This window comes from Manis javanica, chromosome 17 (assembly GCF_040802235.1).
Source record: "Manis javanica isolate MJ-LG chromosome 17, MJ_LKY, whole genome shotgun sequence".
In the NCBI taxonomy this organism is placed as follows: Eukaryota; Metazoa; Chordata; class Mammalia; order Pholidota; family Manidae; genus Manis; species Manis javanica.
In genome coordinates this window covers 34,818,832-34,838,526 of record NC_133172.1, presented here as the reverse complement: position 1 = coordinate 34,838,526, position 19,695 = coordinate 34,818,832, and the positions used below count along the sequence as shown (strand labels likewise).

At 40.0% G+C, this 19,695-nt stretch overlaps 2 protein-coding genes across 13 annotated transcripts in view; one reads left to right on the top strand and one right to left on the bottom strand.

Annotated features, from left to right (window-relative positions):
- Positions 1–19,695, bottom strand: part of CHD9 (chromodomain helicase DNA binding protein 9) — a 236,065-nt gene that overhangs the window by 53,382 nt on the left and 162,988 nt on the right. For all 12 annotated transcript variants that reach the window (XM_073225725.1, XM_073225723.1, XM_073225719.1 and 9 more), the window contains 5 exons: positions 7,978–8,137; positions 7,466–7,555; positions 2,856–2,959; positions 2,246–2,363; positions 1,573–1,630 (listed from right to left, as the gene is read on the bottom strand). In XM_073225725.1, the coding sequence (XP_073081826.1) occupies positions 1,573–1,630; positions 2,246–2,363; positions 2,856–2,959; positions 7,466–7,555; positions 7,978–8,137 (530 nt within the window). The remainder of the gene's footprint in view (positions 1–1,572; positions 1,631–2,245; positions 2,364–2,855; positions 2,960–7,465; positions 7,556–7,977; positions 8,138–19,695) is intronic.
- Positions 8,590–14,941, top strand: LOC140847020 (DPEP2 neighbor protein-like). Its single transcript, XM_073225732.1, has 2 exons — positions 8,590–13,359; positions 14,522–14,941. The coding sequence occupies exons 1-2, from the start codon at positions 13,290–13,292 to the stop codon at positions 14,881–14,883; spliced, it is 432 nt and encodes a 143-aa protein (XP_073081833.1). The 5' UTR covers positions 8,590–13,289; the 3' UTR covers positions 14,884–14,941.

The following is a 19,695-nucleotide window of genomic DNA, read 5'->3' as shown; positions in this document are numbered from 1 at the left end:
CGGTGGGGATGTCCGCCCTGCTGGGCACAGGGCCCTTCCTCAGGCCTCTACGATGCTTACCAGCCAGTCCCTCATTACTCAATCCCCTATTAGTCAGTAGCTCCTTACACTAAAGTTTCCTCGTTCAAATCATACGGTTTCTGTCTCCTGATGGGAACAAATGGATTTATCATTCTACATTACGGCTCATTATCTATTAGATATCTATTAAATATTTAAAAATACCTATTTTCTAAATCATTTTTTTCTCACGAGCTGTGTTAATCTGCTTCTCCAGAATGTTTAAACCATATTGTGAGTTTAAAATTTTAATGATGGTACTTTCAACTTCTAAAGTTACGTATTATCTTTTTTTGTATGTCCCTAGTCTTTCAAAATTGTATCTTTAGTTTCCATTTCTTTAATTCCTTTAATCATTGAAAAATTTTGTTTTCTATTTCAATAGATCTGCTACGAGAAATTTTTAGCGGTCTAATCCTGTTCTTTGTTGTATTTGCTAACATTCACTCATAGTACATTGTTCCTCATATTTTAAAAAATTTTTGGATTTTGATCTCACTTAATGGAGGACTTTATCTTCAGGACTCAAGTGCAGTCTGAATGAGGTGGTTTCTTCCACAGTTCTTGTTTTCTCCTTTTTGTTTTTACAGGTGCCTCAGTGTTATTACCGGTCTGGGACCCCTTTTTACATTGTTTTAGGCTTGAGGTTCCTGACCATACAGATGAAGTAAAAGAATCAAAGCATAACTAAAGAAGGCTGGCTTATGGCTATGAATTCTCAGGGGAAATGACTTTCCCCTACCCAGAGCACATGGGGTGATAGATTTCCTTTCTGTTTCCCTGTGCTGCTTTCAGAAAAAAAGCACTGCCCTTTGAGGGTTTGACTTTACACAGGGTTTCAGTTCTCACTGCTACACACTGGCCTGAACCACATCTCTTGTCCTTTCATAGGCATCAATATCCAAGCCCCTTGGCTATGAAGACCAACAAATTTCACCTGACGGTTACAGCATCATCCAGTCTTTTACAACACTCTCATAAATACTGCAGAAATTCCTTACGTCTTTTCAGTATCATGCTCCCTGCTCCACAGGTTTTCTGTGTTTTCATCCAACTCCTTTTTTTCTTCTCAACTTTCCATGAATAGAACACTTAGCACCATACTTGAGCAGCTCAGAATTCCTACAGGCTCCACCATCCATTTCAAAGCTCTGTATGCAGGTATAGTTTTTATCTTTGGCTGAGTACTTTTAGTATCTAGCTCTGTTTTGGGATTTTTGCCCCTAGACACCTTCTTAGTTTCTAGCGGGGTAGCATGTGGGCAAGCCAAATTTCATCCACATGTCCATACCTGCCTACAGCTTGTCCAAAAGGGAAGACCAGGCAAATTCTGAATGATTTGTGATGTCTGTCAACTTAAGTTGATTGCTAAAACTTAGCCAATTTTCTAAGTAACAGGAGGATTATGTATAATGAAAACATAAAAAGGAAAAACACACAGAAGAAAAAGCAAACTAAAGAAACCATAGAATAGCTAGAATTGAGCATTTCAAAATCTGACCCAAACCATACCTCTATATCATCTTTAAAAGTAGTGGGGGCAGGTTTGTATTCTGGATCTTCCACATCCCTGTTAAAATACCAAAAAATGCTACCATTACTGTGTTGGACTTAAAATTTCTCTTGACAGGACAAACAAATGGAGTCTCTGTTGGGAGAACTTTTTAGTGTGTTTTAAAGGTTACACTGGAGTCTGTTCTTTAGCCCAAGGAGCCCAAGCCATAGCATGAAGGCTGTTATATAGCAAGCAGAAGACAGCTAGTGCTTATTCTTTCTCCCACATTGACTTTTAAATGTATTATTAACCTCAAAATAGTTTCTCTTTGGTAAGAAAAACAATAAAGGCCACATAACAGATAAAATGAACATCCTGCTTCTCTCAAAGTGTAGTATTCTTGGCTTTCTTCTTCCCTCTTATGCTCCTAGAATTTTATAGCTTTAATGGCCATGACCATTAACAATGGTAAATTAAGGACTCATCACAAGAATAGGTGTGGGGTAGGTCTAGTCTCTTCCTTGATCACACTGGTGGACAAGTGCTAACCTATTAAGAGTATCATTAGCTCTTTTAATTTCAAACTCCAATTCTCTTACTTTTACATTATTTACAAAAACATCACTGACATGGAATATGATGATGTTGATAGAGATATACGGAAAAATCATGATTCTGAAATGCACATACCCATCCATAAAGTCATTTGCCCTCTGTTCTGCAGCAACTGCTTTCTCATCTGGTTTTCCCACTCTTTCCAAAAAGCACAGTGCTGGGTCAGCTCGGATAGTGTTGTACTTTTCATAACCTGGAGGAATCACCCATTATCAATGTGAAAAGAATAAAAAGAATAAAGATGTATAACTACAAGGATTCCTTATATTTAAGATGGATGATATTCCTGGACCAAAGGGACCATATATTAAAATGATATAGGCTAAGTGTGTTTTGTAGAAATTATCACAAACATCACAAGATCTGGCAATATGTGTATTTAAAATTTTAGGTTAAACTTATCAGTTAAAATGAAAAGGAGGGAAAAGTGATCGTATACACACACACAACACACTTCACATAGAGAGGGGAAGCTATGTAAGAGTCATGACCAGGAGGGGCAGGTCACATCCACTACCCTTTCATTAGGAAATATAGTAACTGACAGACATAGTTTGGCAGTGTATGCTTTTTATGGTATATAATAACATAGGTGTTACTGGAATAAAGCTGTAGGTTGAAATCAATAAACAGAACTAGTTCAATTACCCACAGAAGATGACTACATACCTCACTTCTCACTTACCATGTTTAAAAACTCCAATAAGGAGTGACTTATCAGCATCAAAATCCCACCATTCAGCAGGAACTTCTGAGTGGTCTGTTTCTGGGACCCAAACATCAATGTCACTTAAAAAAAAAAATCACAATATGGCATTATGAATTATTACAAACAAATCAGAGGAAGCAAAACTCTACCTAGCTTATAAAGCATTTATAGTTTTTTAAAAGACTATTTCATTTTTTAAAAATTTTCCAATTACCACCAATTTAAGTTATAAAATTGCATAATCGCAACAAAGTTACCATAAAAATGAATTAATATTCTTAAGCTCAACAGAAGAAATGTTTACTTTACTCTAAGGGAATCATATTCTTTCCACTTCAGATATACTGACAAAGGGTTCTACAGGAAAGTAGAGTCTTACGTCAGGCAGCAACTTGACAAAAATCATTTGCTGTAAAAATCAAATGGTATATTTACTTTGTATATGAGGAGAGTGAGAGGCCGTAAGAGGGCACTCTTTAGACTTCAAAACAAGTTATGTCTCTTCTAGACCACTACTGCTAAGAAAATCACACTGAAAAATTAAGCACAGCTTACAAGTAAAGGAAAACAGCAAGCTTTCGATCTATAATTTGATTAAAACATTCAAAGTGCTCTTTCTGTGCTGTACATAAATACCATGCTGCAGAATGACAATATAATAAAGTACTAAAATCTGTAATAAATCCATGATGCTTTAGTCATTTGGCTGTTTTTATGAATATGAAACTACTTTAGCATGTGTAATTTTGCAAACATGTCCTTTGCTTATCACTTGAAATCATTATTTTCCCAGAAACCTTTTGCAAGTAACATGATAACACCTCTAAAAAGGAAAAAAAGCTATGTATAGAAAGGCTCAGATGTTGACTTCTTCACCAATGATTCAAGCTATTATCTTCTTTAGTGTAGCATATAGCTAATGTCTGACAATGATTAGCAAGTATTATTACTATTATTATTATTTTTTAGCAAGTATTATTTATACACACACATACCATTCTTATATTTTATTTGACAAGGTAGAGATTGGATAGGGTGAAATGCCCAAGGAAATCAATAATTATAATTGAGAATTTCCATGTTTGGTATTCATGAGTTATCAATATTCAAAGAATTAGAGACATAATATACAACACAAATTAAGTGTTATCTTAAGTCATCTCCTTGTCTTGGCACCTGAGTTTCATAAATTAATTGGCAAAGAAGTATAGATTTGAAGAAATGGGGAGTTTCCTACTTACAATTAAGTTGTGTGGCAAAAAGTTCATTTGTACGTTGGCTATCTTTGGGAACTCAAAATAAATTTTCATAGAGGAATAGAAATCAGCAAATGGTCATTGTGTTCCTGAGTAAGTCCACAAGAATCTAATATTTAGCCACTAATTTGTTGAAATGAAGGACATTGGCAATGAAAAAGAGGACTTGTCTTATAAGGAAATAAAACATAAACAAAACATGGATAAGAAATTACTTTTTATATTTTTCTTAAGTATTTTGCCAACAGATAAAGTTTTTTAACCTAAGGAATATAGAGAAATGCATATAGATCCTTCCTTGGATTCTTAAAAGAAAATATTTTGCACTTAAATGAACACCTTATTATCTCTACTTTTGCCTAATACCAGAAGGGTCACAGTCACAGTATTTTCTATCTTACTGTAGAAAAACATAGAAAAAAGAGTGATTTTTCCCTTGATTTGGCAAAAGCTAAAAAATGAATGAAGAGAAAAATACAGTTAAAGAAGATACTCATTTCTGATCATTTCCTGACTAGGACTAAACAAAGCATAAGCACCGAAAGATAAAGGAAAGCAGAAAGCACACTGAAGATAGCATTCTCCAAGGGGGTAAAAAAACAAACAAACAGTGGGTCACATAGTTCCCCTTACCAACCTTTTGGTGGCACTCTAACCGCAAAACACTGATTATCATCTGAGGTGAACTGTTTCCCTGCTTATAAAGAGTGGAAAACATTTAGTGTACACCTAATACTCAACCGTAAGTGCCACAGGCAGGGTAAGTGTCCGTTAACTGCTGGTCAAAGTAATTAATAAGGTGCATGTGCACCTGTTGATTTCTGTTTTTATAGATTCACTTCATGTGCTCTATTGCATAAAGTTTCCTTTTAATTCCCCAAGCTGGATCATTCATTTAAAATGTATTTAAGTAGCACTCACTATGTGGCAATAATAGCAATAAGACAGACACACCCATCTTTGTGAAGAGGTACCTACAATACTGTGTGATGAGTGCTATGACAGGGTAGTTAGTCTAGGTATGTGCCTCACCCAGATGAGAGAGATAAGGAAAAGCTGCGTGGATGGCAGCTAAGCACTAAGACGGCAGAAAGGGGGAAAGATAATGTTCCAGCAAGAATGCAAAGGACTGCAGGCATTAGTAATCATGGCACATTTGAGAGATATGGACCTGAAGGTCAGAAGAGAGATGAGGGCTGGAGATAGACTTGGGATTCACCAGTACAGAAATAAAAACTGATGCCACAGAAAAGATGAGAATATCCAAGAAGAGTAAGTGAAAAGGAGAGGGCATTTAAGAGACAGGCGGAAGAGGAACCTGTAAAACAGCAAGCAGAAGGCTAAAAAAAAGAAAATGTATAGTAAAATGGTTTTACAGAGGCATTTTTACAAAAAACGAAGTGGTCAATAAAGGTAAAGTATGATAAACACTAATGATACAGACATGGAGGTTAGCAGCAAGAATGTTGGCAAAGAACTTCTTAAAGTGGGTGGTAGAGATGGAGGTAGAAGCTGAATGGTGGTGGATACATAGTGAATCGGAGAGGAGAAAAAGGAGACAGCAAATACAGATACTTCTTGAAAGGAATTTGACTGAAATAAAGGACAGTAATAACATAGTAGTGTGAGGAGATATGGGGTCCAAAAGTAGTGTGTGTCTGTGTATGCACCGAGGGAGATGTAAACTGTTAAAATCCAGATGTAAACCAGAGATGGGTGATCAATAAAGAAAATTTAGGGATAATTTCATAGATTGCAGTTCCTGGCAAATTACAAGTAGAAAGGTCCAAGGGAAAAAAGTAGTCAATTAGTCAACAAATACTACTGTGTTACTACGTCCCAAATTCTAGGGGCTGGGAATACAATGCTCAGTGAAACATTACATACCTAACTTTCAAATAGCTTAAATCGTTAATGGGAGGAGAAAAGTAATATAAAAATAAAAATAAAGTTTAACAGTAATAGGCATCATGAATGAGATAAAATCAGGTTAAGTAGTCTTGAGTGGTGAGGGAAGGCCTGTCTGAGGAGGTAAAACTTGAGCTGACACCTGATTGATCTGAAGAGGCAGTGCTGTGGAAAGTCAGAGGAAAGAGTATTTGTACCAGCAGGAACAGCACAGAATGAGCTTGGCATGGTGGAGGAACAGAAACACCAGTGTGGTGAGCACTGTTAATGAGGGACAGAGTGAAAGAAGAGGTCGCAGAGTTATGTGAGGCCTGCAGGCCATAGGGAGTTTGGATTTTATTCTAAGAGAAATGAAAAGCACCTGGAAGGTTTTAAGAAGAGGAGCGTCATCACCTGATTTTTGCTTCAGAAAGATCACTCTGGCTGCTGTGTTAATGTTAGATTGTAGAAAGGAAAAAGTGGAGGCAGAGAGACCCAATTAGGAGGACTCAGCAGAAGTCAGAACAAGAGGTAATGGTGGCTTGGACTAGGGATTTAGCAGACAAGACAGTGAAAAACACTCAAATTTGGCAGGTCTTTGAATAGGGTTTGAGGGGAAGAGAAGCCTCAAGAATGGTACCAGAGCAACCACGTAGTACATTTACTGGGATGGAGGAGACCTGTACATGGAAGGTGGGAGGGAAAGGATCAGACAGAGATTTGGCAGAGCCAGGAAAAAGTTTAAGATGTCAATTTAGACTTTCAAGTGGAAATGTTGGAAGGCCCCTTACTCAGAGATTAGAGGTCAGAGAGAGGTCTGGGATGAATATGTAAATTTGAGGTAATATTCAATATGCTGAGACTGCATGAGTTTACCTAAGGAGAAGGGATAGACAAGGATGAGCTGAGGACAGAATTCCTGGCCAAACCAACAGTGAAAGAGATCTGTTAGAGGAATAAGAACTAGCAAAGGAAAACGAAAAGGAAAGGCCAGTGAGGAAAAAGGAGAGCCACGTTGTATAGTAGACCGGATGCCACAGAAGACAGCATTTCAAGAATAAGGGAGAAGGAGAATAAGGCCAAGGACCTGAGAGACTAGGGTATTGGATGGATCACATGTGGACACGAAAGTCAGGCACCCATGAAACCTCTTCCACTCTAACAAGAGGAAAGAAAAGAATGAGCCCAGAAAGATTGTTTTACATATGATGGCAGAAAGCTACTACTACTGCTGCTATTACTGTGTTATAACGTTTAATGACAGAGCCAAATAGCATATAACAGAAAAGGCAATAAATTGACATAGGTTAATTCTCTAAATTTGGTAGGTTTTCTTCTTGTTGATTTCAGAGAAGAAGCCATTTAAGGTATAATTTTCGGGTCATACAGTTTTTGTCTTGTCATGTTATTGAAAAATAAATATAAATATGCTATTTAATTTACCTTGCATCAACTCCATCAAATACTTTCTGACACTCACTTCCAATGACTTCTTGCTTTAGGTAATAGAGCATTCTTACACGAAGCAAAACCCTAAAAATGAGGGAAAAGAAATCAAGTCACATATGTATTAATCATTTAAGAAAATTCTACTGAGGTTACAATTAGAAAAGAATTTGTACATAGATTTTTCATAACAAAATAATTTCTGATTAAATCTCACTACCATATACATAAAATAGGTTTCTCCAAAATCTTCACACTCATCATTATTTAATATCCAAGTAAGATATCATGAGATCATTTGGAAACCAATTTTATTTCTCTCTCTGTTGATGAAAACAGTAACATAGAGGTAGCATGATTTGCTGAAGGATACCCTGTAAGATTAAGATTAGGGTTGGTCCTAGACCACACTGACTCTGTACTCAAAATCAGCATGCTTTAAGACTGTTAGTAACTTCAGAAAAGTAAACTTTTACTGAGTTGTGTTAAAAACACACCCTACTACCTACTTATTACAGTGGTGTTTTATATGTTTTTTGTAGCCTTCATCTTGAAGTAGCTGTTCAGGATTGTATTTTCGAAGCCATTCTGCTTTCTGTATATCAAATGAACTTGTTTGAGTCTTTACTTTCTTTCCTTTTCGGCCCCTGGGTACAGGGGCTGATAGACCTGTTAAAATGAAAAGGACATGTGAAATGAGGTAATTTGTATAAAGACTGCAACTTGAAACATTTTAATGCAAGAAATTTCTGAACACTTTCAAAGGTCTGTGCAGGCTATACAGAGACCTTTAAAATAATAATGCTAATTATACTGACCAAAGCACAAGATGAGTTAATATGACTTAAAAAAATTTTTTTTTTACTTTGGTATCGTTTATCTACAATTACATGAGCGACATTATGGTTACTAGACTCCACCCATCATCAAGTCCCCACCACATACCCCATTACAGTCACTGTCCATCAGCGTAGTAAGATGCTATAGAATCACTACTTGTCTTCTCTGTGTTGTACAGCCGTCCCCATGCCGCCCAACGCACATTATGTCTACTAATTGTAATGCCCCCTTTCCCCCTTATCCCTCCCTTCCCACCCATCCTCCCCAGTCCCTTTCCCTTTGGTAACTGCTAGTCCATTCTTGGGTTCTGTTGAGTCTGCTGCTATTCTATTCCTTCAGTATTTTTCTTTGTTCTTATACTCCACAGATGAGTGAAATCATCTGATACTTGTCTTTTTCTGCCTGGCTTCTTTCACTGAGCATAATACCCTCTATCTCCATCCATGTTGTTGCAAATGGTAGGATGTTTTCTTCTTATGGCTGAAAAATATTCCATTGTGCCTGCGTACCACATCTTCTTTATCCATTCATCTACTGATGGACACTTAGGTTGCTTCCATTTCTCGGCTGTTGTAAATAGTGCTGCGATAAACATAGTGGTGCATGTCTTTTTCGAACTGGGCTACTCCATTCCTAGAAGTGGAACTGCTGGGTCAAATGCTATTTCTATTTTGAGGAACCTCCATACTGCTTTCCACAATGGTTGAACTAATTTACATCCCCACCAGTAGTGTAGGAGGGGTTGCCCTTTCTCCACAACCTAGCCAATGTTCGCTGTTGTTGGTCTTTTGGATGGTGGCGATCCTTACTGGTGTGAGGTGATATCTCATTGTGGTTTTAATTTGCATTTCTCTGATGATTAGCGATGTGGGGCATCTTTTCATGTGCCCGTTGGCCATCTGAATTTCTTCTTTGGAGAAGTTTCTGTTCAGATCCTCTGCCCATTTTTATTTGGATTATTTGATTTTCGTTTGTTGAAGTGCGTGAGCTCTTTATATATTTCGGATGTCAATCCTTTAAAAGATCTGTCATTTATGAATATATTCTCCCATACTATAGGATGTCTTTTTGTTCTACTGATGATGTCCTTTGCTGTATAGAATCTTTTCAGCTTGATATAGTCAAGTTGGTGACTATCTCCTGGAGAAGGGGGGATGCTATTGTAGAAGGTCTTTTGTGATACACTCCTATAGTTCCTTGAATTTCTTTTTTAAAATATATTCACAGTTGACAATTGTTTGTTCTAGATCTGTTTTCCTCAAGGGTTAACAAGCTCTATGAAGGCAGAGAGCAAGCTTGTCTAGTTCCTTACTATATCTTCAGTGCATGGCAAAGGCCTTGCCATACAGTAGGCACTCACTAAACAGTTGTTGAATATGTGAATGCATGAATAGCTTAATGAGTGAATAAACGAGTAAATGAATAATCAGATCCCAGGAACAAAAATTTTCAACAACCAGATGGATTTCCTTTCTTTCTTTGATTCTTTTTAAAACTGAGATATAATTGACATAAAACAGTGTATTCGTTTTAGGTGTACAACATAATGATTTGACATGCCTATATACTGTGACATTATCATCACTATCAGTTTAGTTAATATCTATCACCACACATAGTTACAATTTATTTTCTTGTGACATGAACTTTTAAGATTTACTCTTGGTAGCTTTCAAATATGCCATACACTATTGTTAACTATAGTCACTATGCTGTACATCACATCCCCAGGACTTAATTTAATAACTGGAAGTTTGTACCTTTTGACCCCCTTCACCTATTTGGCCCACCGTTATCCCCGAAGGCAAATTCTGGTGCGCTAAGACCCCCACCTCTTAAGATCCAATCACCAACGCAGAACACACCCTACCCCTACTCCTTAAAAATGCTTCCCCACCCATGAGCTGCTGTGCCCTCTCTCTGGGGTCAGCCATGTTCTCTTTCAGATAATAAAATCTGTTGTGTGGGCCCATCTCCTGACTCGTTCTGGGGTAAGGAAGGTCCTAGCAAGATACCCTTTCAATCTCCCACCTCTGACAGCCACCAATCTATTTTATGCATCATGAGTTCGGATTCTTTTTTTTTTCTTAGACTCCACATACACATGAGATCCAACAGTCTTTGTCTTTCACTGACTTAATTCACTTAGTCATTTCACTAGACTTAATTCATTTCCTTCAGATAGATACCGAGAAGTGGCCAAACTGCCTAGGAAGCCTGATTAGTGTTAAAAGATTTCTGAGCCCCACTCCAGATCTGTGTAACAGTTGACCCAAGAATCCATGTAATGTTCACCCAATTCATCTATGCTTTCACACATGGCAGGATTTCCCTCTTTCTTAAGCTTGAATAATATTCTATTGTATATGTAATTCATATGCCACATTTCCTTTATCCAATCCTCTGTTAGGGGAGTGTTGTGTATTTTCCTCGGTGCGTGTCCCCGCCGCAACAAAGAATTGAAGGACAGTGACACAGTAGTGAAGCAGAGTAAAAGTCTTATTTAAAGTTATTTAAAGAGAGAAGTGAAGCAGGCAACCTCAGCAAGAAGAGGTGCCCTGAAAGGTTGGAGAAAGTTTAAGATTAAAAGGTTACAGACTTAGAAAGTCTGGGTGACCTGAGAGAGAGGAGTGCCCCGAAAGGCTGGGGATTCCCCCTTTTAAGGATTCTTTAGGGCTGTGACTAGGGGCTGGAGGTACAGTCTTATTAAGTGCTTTTTGAATACTTAGAATTAACTTAACACAAGGAACTTCCTGCTCTGATTTCTCCCTGCCATACCCGGAGTCTTGGTCAGGGAGCCTTGGTCAGGGAGCCTATCAAACAGGCTGCCTGCCCAACCCACAATGTGGGCTGAGTTATTGTCTGTTTGCTAAAAAGTAAGTTTAGAATCTTACATTTTAACTTTCTGGGTATTAAAATACAATCTTCCAGATGGAATCTTTCCTGCCTTTTACTAAGTTGTTTACAGCTGGGCCTGCATCATTAACACAATGAAGACACAGGCTATGCAGGAGTACCCTCCTTTATCTGGGGAATATTCAAACATTCCAGGCCAAGTTACTCCTGGCTTTTGGAGCTTTAATTGATTAATTTTCAGACTTCTTAGTGGACTTTCTGGCCTTTTTCTCTTTCCACCCCGCTCATATCTATTTTCCTGCCTAGCACCTCCAACAATGTGTGTACACTTAGGTGGTTTGTGTATCCTATAAATAATGCTGCAATGAACATGGGGGTGCAGAGATCTTTTAGAGTAAGTGATTTGATTTCATTTCCTTCAGATAGATACCGAGAAGTGGCCAAACTGCCTAGGAAGCCTGATTAGTGTTAAAAGATTTCTGAGCCCCACTCCAGATCTGTGTAACAGTTGACCCAAGAATCCATGTTAAAGTATCTTTAAGTTGTTTTGTGGAATCCCCAAGTGAGTCTGAAGCCCTCTTAAAGCTGCTAGAACATTCGTGTATGCTATTCTGCCTACCCTAGAGGCCTGGCCAGATACTGCGGCAGTTATCATCAGACCCTCACCAAATCAGAGGGATACGCCAAACATGCAGTCTCTCTGGAGCTTTGGAAAATCTGAGTGGTCTCAGGCTGGTCCACCTGCCAGGATGAACCCCAAGTGCCGTCCCCTTCACAGTTTATCACTTCGAGACCTAGACTGCTCTATTTAGGCCGGACTTAAAATGTCCACACACACACACTACTCTGATTCAAGCAAATTAAGAGAGAAGGTGCAGTGGTTCTCCACCAGAGTTGCCCATTGTCTAAAATGAGAGCCCAGGTAGTCTCTACCTCCTGGTACACCTCCTCTGCAACACCCCCAGTAAACAATGTCCCACCTCTGCTTATCCAAGGTCAGTAACAGGGAGCCCCCTCCTGAGAAAGGTTATCTCTCATTGCTAGAAAGTTCCTGGACACACTGCATCAAAGGCTGCCTCCCAAACGTGGTTCCTTACAGTGGGTCTCATCAGGCTAAGGACACTTGTCTATTTCCTCTCCCTCTGAGTAGAACTAAATTGTCTTTTAGTGACATCTCTGTACAGTGCTGATGTTGTCTTTCACCTGGGCTGCCGCTGAGCCCACGTATCCTTTTCATGGTGGTCGGAGAGTCATGATTTGCCTTTTTGAGGGAGAGGACCGTAATGATTAGGCTGTCACTCTATGTGATGTCATTGTGTCATGAGTTTTTTTAATTCATATTACAATGGGCTCTCATTCCCACTCTGTGAAGTCACTCGGACCCCTCACTCTGCCTTATAGCACTTATAACGTCCCTCCCAGAGGGACTTTGAAATGTGATGAGCTTCTCCTCACATTCCTATCAGCTATACATCCAGAGACCCAAGGGGAAAGCCGACCCTTGAGCAGAACACCTTTCCACTGCCTGTGTCATCTACAGGCCCCTTAACCTCTTGGTTTTTTGAAGTCTTACTTGTAAAATCACAAAGGTTCTATGAATTACCATCTGAGGCAGGGTAAGGTTAAGAAGAACTTGTCTTTGCTTTTATTTTTCCCCCCTGGAGTGCCTTCCCTCTCCTCTCCATAGGTCCCAAGTCCCCTTGCCCTTCAGGCCCACTGACAAGGAGCCTTCCTTGATTCCCTAGTCCATACAAATCTCTGCCTTTCCAACTGTGGGACCCTTAGGCTCAGTGCCAAACACTCTGGCTGTCCCTTAGGTTAATCTTGCCCTTCAAGCCAATCTCAGAATGTGGGCCTCTTGCCCTCCTGTGCCAGCCCACAGGTACATTCCACAGGAAATGGCTACTTGACTAAGGCATGGATGCGCAGGGCTAGATGGAAGGGCCAGGTAGGGTGCCCCTCTGCCTCCACCCTGCTCTCTTCCACAAGAGAGCCTGAAGCCTGCCCCTCAAGTCGCAAGATTCCATACGTGACCTCACTGTTGCCGTGGCAGCGGGACCAAACAAACATAGTGGCAGTTTGAGACCAGACAGCAGTCTGGCTGCCTGAGCGAGGCATCGCTCTCATGATGTGTGACCGCATCATCTACATCCAGCGTAATTTATCCTCTGTGCCCTGGCAGGGCTGCACAGCAGGTAGGCCGAGGCGGGACATCTGTACAAGAGTCATTGGTGGGCACACAGCCTCACCTGGCTGCCACCTGGCTTCTCCTTTCGGGCTGGCCCTCAACACGTCAGAACTTCCCCAGCTGTTAACTAATACCCGGTGTTCCTGCTCACTGCTGAGGGCAAGTGAAATGTCATCCCTGGGCAAGCGTTCAGAAATTTCCTAATCTTTATAAATGTAGCCTTCCCTCCACCTTTGGGCTACAAATGCTTCCTTCCAGACCCTTGGGGAAATGGCAAGTGAATGATCCTGACGTAGGAATGAGGCTGGCCTGTTCTAGGACCAGCAGAAGAGCCAGTGTGATATTTAGCCTCTTAGCAAATGTCAAGAGCATTTTTGTGTAAACGAAGCAGTTTGAGCAAGAGCTGCTGAGGGCCACTCATAACCTCACTTTCCAACCTGAGCCCCTTCACCATGCTGTCCACATGGGTGCCCTCAGACACATCCCAGACTGAGCCTCTGAGTAGCGGGCAAAAGGCTGTCATACTGATGGGAAGAGCAGAAGAGCCAAGGGGAGTGATAAAGGGACACTGAGACCTAACGGCTGAGGAAAAGACGTCCCAGAGGTTGCGCTGATGTGGGCCTAGACTAGGTACCCACATTCTGGCCTGAGCTTCCTGGTCACTCTGCTATGGGATTTGGCCTTTTTCAAATCTACATGGAATTATCAGAGGGCTAGAGTTCAGCATGGTTGAGAAAGGCAACACAGATGGGGCTCAAAGGGAGAGGGGTTCTTAACTGATTCGTGTAAGATTATTTTTTCCAAAACTTGAAAGGTATTTCCACTAAAACCGCCTGAGAAGTGACAGGCTTTAAGAAATGTTTCCTCTGTTGTGGACGGGAGAGATGGAGGGGATCTTGATTGCATTGCAATCATTTTCAGGTTGTGTTTTTTTCTGGGAATGGGGAACAGATTTCCTGCTCTCCTGCTGCCTCAGGCTCCATGGAATTGCATTTGCAGCCAACATCTCTTCTCTAGGGGATTCATAGAGGTGATGGGCCAAGTCTGGGTTTTAGATGCCAAGCAGATCGAATGGCTTCAGCCAGAAACTGAGAGAGACACGACAGAGGGAAGGTTCTGGCAGGACATTGTGTACAGGAGTGACTGATTAGTTCTGGTTTTCTTTGCAGCAGCAGCAGCAGCAACAGCAGTTTCCCCATCCCCTACACCTGGGTACCACCACGTCCTCTACAAAGGGCATGGTGAAACCCAGGTGAGCTGGCATGGGGAGACATACTGCCTGGTTGGAGCCTACCGCACCTTTGGGGATGCACCCATGCCCACCCGAGCAGAGGTGCCCACCTCCCAAAAGGTGAAAGAGGAGAAGCCGGTCTCCAGGCGGGCTCCGAAGAGACCTTCAACAAACTCATTCTCAGATGAAGAACTAGGTTGCCCCCCGCCCAAAATTCAGCGGCTACAACCTAGTGCTAAGAGGGAGACCCCACAGAAGCGTGCTAGCAGAGCCACTGCTGGAAGGAGGAGACGACGTTAACAGCCAAAATGCAGTGATCCCACTTCCCAACCCCACCACCACCTCCCACCCCATATTAACTGTAGTTTTGTAATAAATTTCTAGTTATTGCAATAATTTATTGTCTGCAGTAATGTATTTATTAGTCACATACCATTAATAAAAAGTGCCAGCTTTTCGTAGCACCAGTGTGTTGTGTTGTCTCAGTGCCCAGGGAGCTTCTGCCAGGTGCACCCACACTATGTGTGTCCCTGTGTCTTGCCCCAGTCCAGTCTTGGGGCCACCTGGTGGTGGGGACATGCCCTGCTGGGGGCAGGAGGATTCTGGGCGGCTGGCCCCCTGCCCACCTCCCGGGGTTGTCACAATCTGTCCCAGGCTGAGCCCACATTCCCATCGTCGCATGCTTTGGTGCTGGCCCGCCACTGCCCTGGTTAATCCAACAGCCGGGAGCCAGAGCTTCCATTAAAAGAACTGTCATTTATGAATATATTCTCCCATACTATAGGATGTCTTTTTGTTCTATTGATGATGTCCTTTGCTGCATAGAATCTTTTCAGCTTGATATAGTCCTACTTGTTCATCTTTGCTTTTGTTTCCCTTGCCTGGGGGGCTATATTCATGAAGAAGTTGCTCATGTTTATGTCCAAAAGATTTTTGCCTATGTTTTTTTCTAAGAGTTTCATGTTTTCATGACTTACATTCAGGTCTCTGATCCATTTGAAATTTACTTTTGTGTATGGGGTTAGACAATAATCCAGTTTCATTCTCTTACATGTAGCTGTCCAGTTTTGCCAATACCAGCTGTTGAGGAAGAGGCTGTCATTTCCCCACTGTATATCCATGGCTCCTTTATCATATACTAATTGACTGTATACGTTTGGGTTAATATCTGGACTCTCTGTTCCACTGGTCTGTGGGTTTGTTCTTGTGCCAGTAACAAATTGTCTTGATTATGGTGGCTTTGAGGTAGAGCTTGAAGTTGGGAATTGAGATGCCCCATGCTTTACTATTCCCTGTGATGAATTCCACTTGATCATGGTATTTGCTTTAGCTATTCGGGGTCTTTTGTGGTTCCATATGAATTTCAGAACTATTTGTTCCAGTTCATTGAAGAATGCTATTGGTATTTTGATAGGGATTGCATTGAACCTGTAGATTGCTTTAGGGAGGATGGCCATTTTGACAATATTAATTCTTCCTAGCCAAGAGCATGGGATGAATTTCCATTTGTTAGTGTCCTCTTTGATTTTTCTTAGGAGTGCTTGTAGTTTTCAGGGTATAGGTCTTTCACTACCTTGGTTAGGTTTACTCCTAGGTATTTTATTATTTTCGATGCAGTTGTGAATAGAATTGTTTTCCTGATTTCCCTTTCTGCTAGTTCATGGTTAGTGTATAGGAAAGCAACAGATTTCTGTGTATTAATTTTGTATCCTGCAACTTTCTGAATTTCCATATTCTAGCAGTTTTGCAGTGGAGTCTTTAGGGTTTTTTTTATGTACATTATCCTGTCATCTGCAAATAGGGACAGTTTGACTTCTTTACCAATCTGGATTACTTGTATTTCTTTTTTTTGTCTGATTGCCGTGAATAGGACCTTCAATACTACATTGAGTAACCGTGGGGAGAGTGGGCATCCCTGTCTTGTTCCTGATCATAGAGGAAAAGCTTTCACCGTCTCTCTGTTAAGTATGATGTTGGCTGTGGGTTTGTCATATACGGCCTTTATTATGTTGAGGTACTTGCCCTCTATACCCATTTTGTTGAGAGTTTTTAATCACGAATGGATGTTGAATTTTGTCAAATGCTTTTTCAGCATCTGTGGAGATAATGTGGTTTTTGTCCTTCTTTTTGCTGATGGATTTTCTGATGTTGTACCATCCTTGCATCCCTGAGATGAATCTCACTTGATCATGGTGTATGATCCTCTTGATGTATTTTTGAATTCACTTTGCTAATATTTGGTTTAGTATTTTTGCATCTACGTTCATCAGGGATATTGGTCTGTAATTTTCTTTTTTTTGTGGTGTCTTTGCCTGGTTTTGGTATTAGGGTGATGCTGGCTTCATAGAATGAGTTTGGAAGTATTCCCTCCTCTTCTATTTTTTGGAAAACTTTAAGGAGAATGGGTATTATATTTTCTCTGTATGTCTGATAAAATTCCGAGGTAAATCCATCTGGCCCGGGCGTTTTGGTCTTGGGTAGTTTTTTGATTACTGATTCAATTTCTTTGCTAGTAATTGGTCTGTTTAGATTTTCTGTTTTTCTTTGGTCAGTCTTTGAATGTTGTATTTTTCTAGGAAGTTGTCCATTTCTTCGAGGACTTCCAGCTTTTTAGTATATAAGTTTTCATAGTATTCTCAAATAATTATTTGTATTTCTGTGGTATCTGTCATGATGTTTCCTTTCTCTTTTTTGATTCTGTTTATGTGTGTAGATTCTCTTTTTCTGTTAATAAGTCTGGCTAGAAGCTTATCTATTTTGTTTCTTAAAGAACCAGCTCTTCGTTTCATTGATTTTTTCCATTGTTTTATTCTTCTCTATTTTATTTATTTCTTCTCTGATCTTTATTATTTCCCTCCTTCTGCTGACTTTGGGCCTCATTCGTTCTTCCTTTTACAGTTTCAATAATTGTGACTTTTAGACTATTCATTTGGGATCGTTCTTCCTTCTTTAAATATGCCTGGATTGCTATATACTTTCCTCTTAGAAATGGCTTTGCTGCATCCCCCAAATATTGGGGGCTTTGTGCTGTTGTCATTTATCTCCATATATTGCTTGATCTCTGTTTTAATTTGTTCGTTTATCCACTGATTATATAGAAGCATGTTGTTAAGCCTCCATGTGTTTGTGAGCCTTTTTGCTTTCTTTATACAATTTATTTCTAGTTTTATACCTTTGTGGTCTGAAAAGGTGGTTGGTAGAATTTCAATGTTTTTGAATTTACTGAGGCTCTTTTTGTGGCCTAGTATGTGGTCTATTCTGGAGAATGTTCCATGTGCACTTGAGAAGAATGTGTATCCTGCTGCTTTTGGGTGTGGAGTTCTGTAGATGTCTGTTAGGTCCATCTGTTCTAGCGTGTTGTTCAGTGCCTCTGTGTCCTTACTTAATTTCTGTCTGATTTACCTGTCCTTTGGAGTGAGTGGTGTGTTGAAGTCTAATAAAATGAATGCACTGCATTCCCTTTCTCCCTTTAATTCTATTAGTATCTGTTTCACATATGTCAGCGCTCCTGTGTTGGGTGCATATATATTTACAATGGGTATATCCTCTTGTTGGACTGACCCCTTTATCATTATGTAATGTCCTTCTTTATCTCATTTCTTTGTTTTGAAGTCTATTTTGTCTGATACTAGTATGGCCACACCTGCTTTTTTCTCCCTATTGTTTGCATGACGTATCATTTTCCATCCCTTCACTTTCAGTCTGTGTATATCTTTGGGTTTGAGGTGAGTCTCTTATAAGCAGCATATAGATGGATCTTGCTTTTTTATCCATTATATTACTCTGTCTTTTGCTTGGTGCATTCAGTGAATTTACATTTAGGATGATTATTGATAGATACGTGCTTTTTGCCATTGCAAGCTTTGGATTCGTAGTTTGGAAACCTTCAAAGGTAGCCTCTTTCCTACCTAACTGTCTAACTTATCACTCTTATTATGCTATTATAAACACAGTCTGGTAATTCTTTATTTCTCTCGTTTCTTATTCTTCCTCCTCCATTTTTTATGTTAGATGTTTTATTCTGTACTCTTTTGTGTTTCCTTTGTTTTTGTGGATAGTTGATTTTATTTTTTGCCTTTAGTTAGTATTTTGTTGGTCAGCTTTCTTTGTTGTGATTTTATTTTCTCTGGTGACATCTATTTAGTCTTAGGAGTGCTTCCATCTAGAGCAGTCCCTTTAAAATACCCTGTAGAGGTGGTTTGTGGGAGGCAAATTCCCTCCACTTTTGCTTGTCTGGGAATTGTTTCATCCCTCCTTCATATTTAAATGATAATCATGCTGAATACAGTATTCTTGGTTCAAATCTCTTCTGTCTCATTGCATTAAATATATCATGCCATTCTCTTCTGGCCTGAAAGGTTTATGTTGAGAAGTTTGATGATAGACTGAAGGGTTTTCCTTTGTAGGTAATCTTTTTTCTCTCTCTGGCTGCCTTTAATACTCTCCCCTTGTCTTTGATATTTGCCATTTTAATTATTATATGTCTTGGTGTTGACCTCCTTGGGTCCTTTGTGTTAGGAGATCTGTTAGCTTCCATGGTCTGAGAGACTATTTTCTTCCCTAGCTTGGGGAAGTTTTTAGCAAGTATTTCTTCAAAGACACTTCCTATCCCTTTTTCTCTCTCTTCTTCTTCTGGTACCCCTATAATACGAATATTGTTCCGTTTGGATTGGTCACACAATTCTCTTAATATTGTTACATTCCTGGAGATCCTTTTATCTCTATCTGCCTGAGCTTGTCTGTATTCCCATTTTCTGATTTCTATTCCATTAACAGTCTCTTGCTCCTTGTCCAGTCTGTTCTTAAGCCATTGTGTCGATTGTTTCATTTCTATTATTTCCCTCCTGACTTCATCCCTAGCTCTTGCATATTTCTCTGCAAGTCCATCAGCATGGTTATGACTTTTATTTTGAATTCTTTTTCAGGAACATTGGTTACATCTATCTCACCAGGCCCTCTCTCTGGGGTTGTCTGAGTGATTTTTGACTGGACCAGATTCTTCTACCACAATAGAAGTGGTCGCAGGCAGGTTGCATGTGTGTCAGCTGGGAGATCAAAGTCCCTTCCTGCTTATTGGTCACCTTGGACTTCTCCACTGCCTGTGCCGGATAC

Coding starts and splice junctions, on each gene's coding strand:
- LOC140847020 (XM_073225732.1), top strand. CDS start 13,290: ATGATGTGTGACCGCATCATCTACATCCAGCGTAATTTATCCTCTGTG. Junction 13,360..14,521: donor CTGGCAGGGCTGCACAGCAG/GTAGGCCGAGGC, acceptor TTTTCTTTGCAG/CAGCAGCAGCAGCAACAGCA.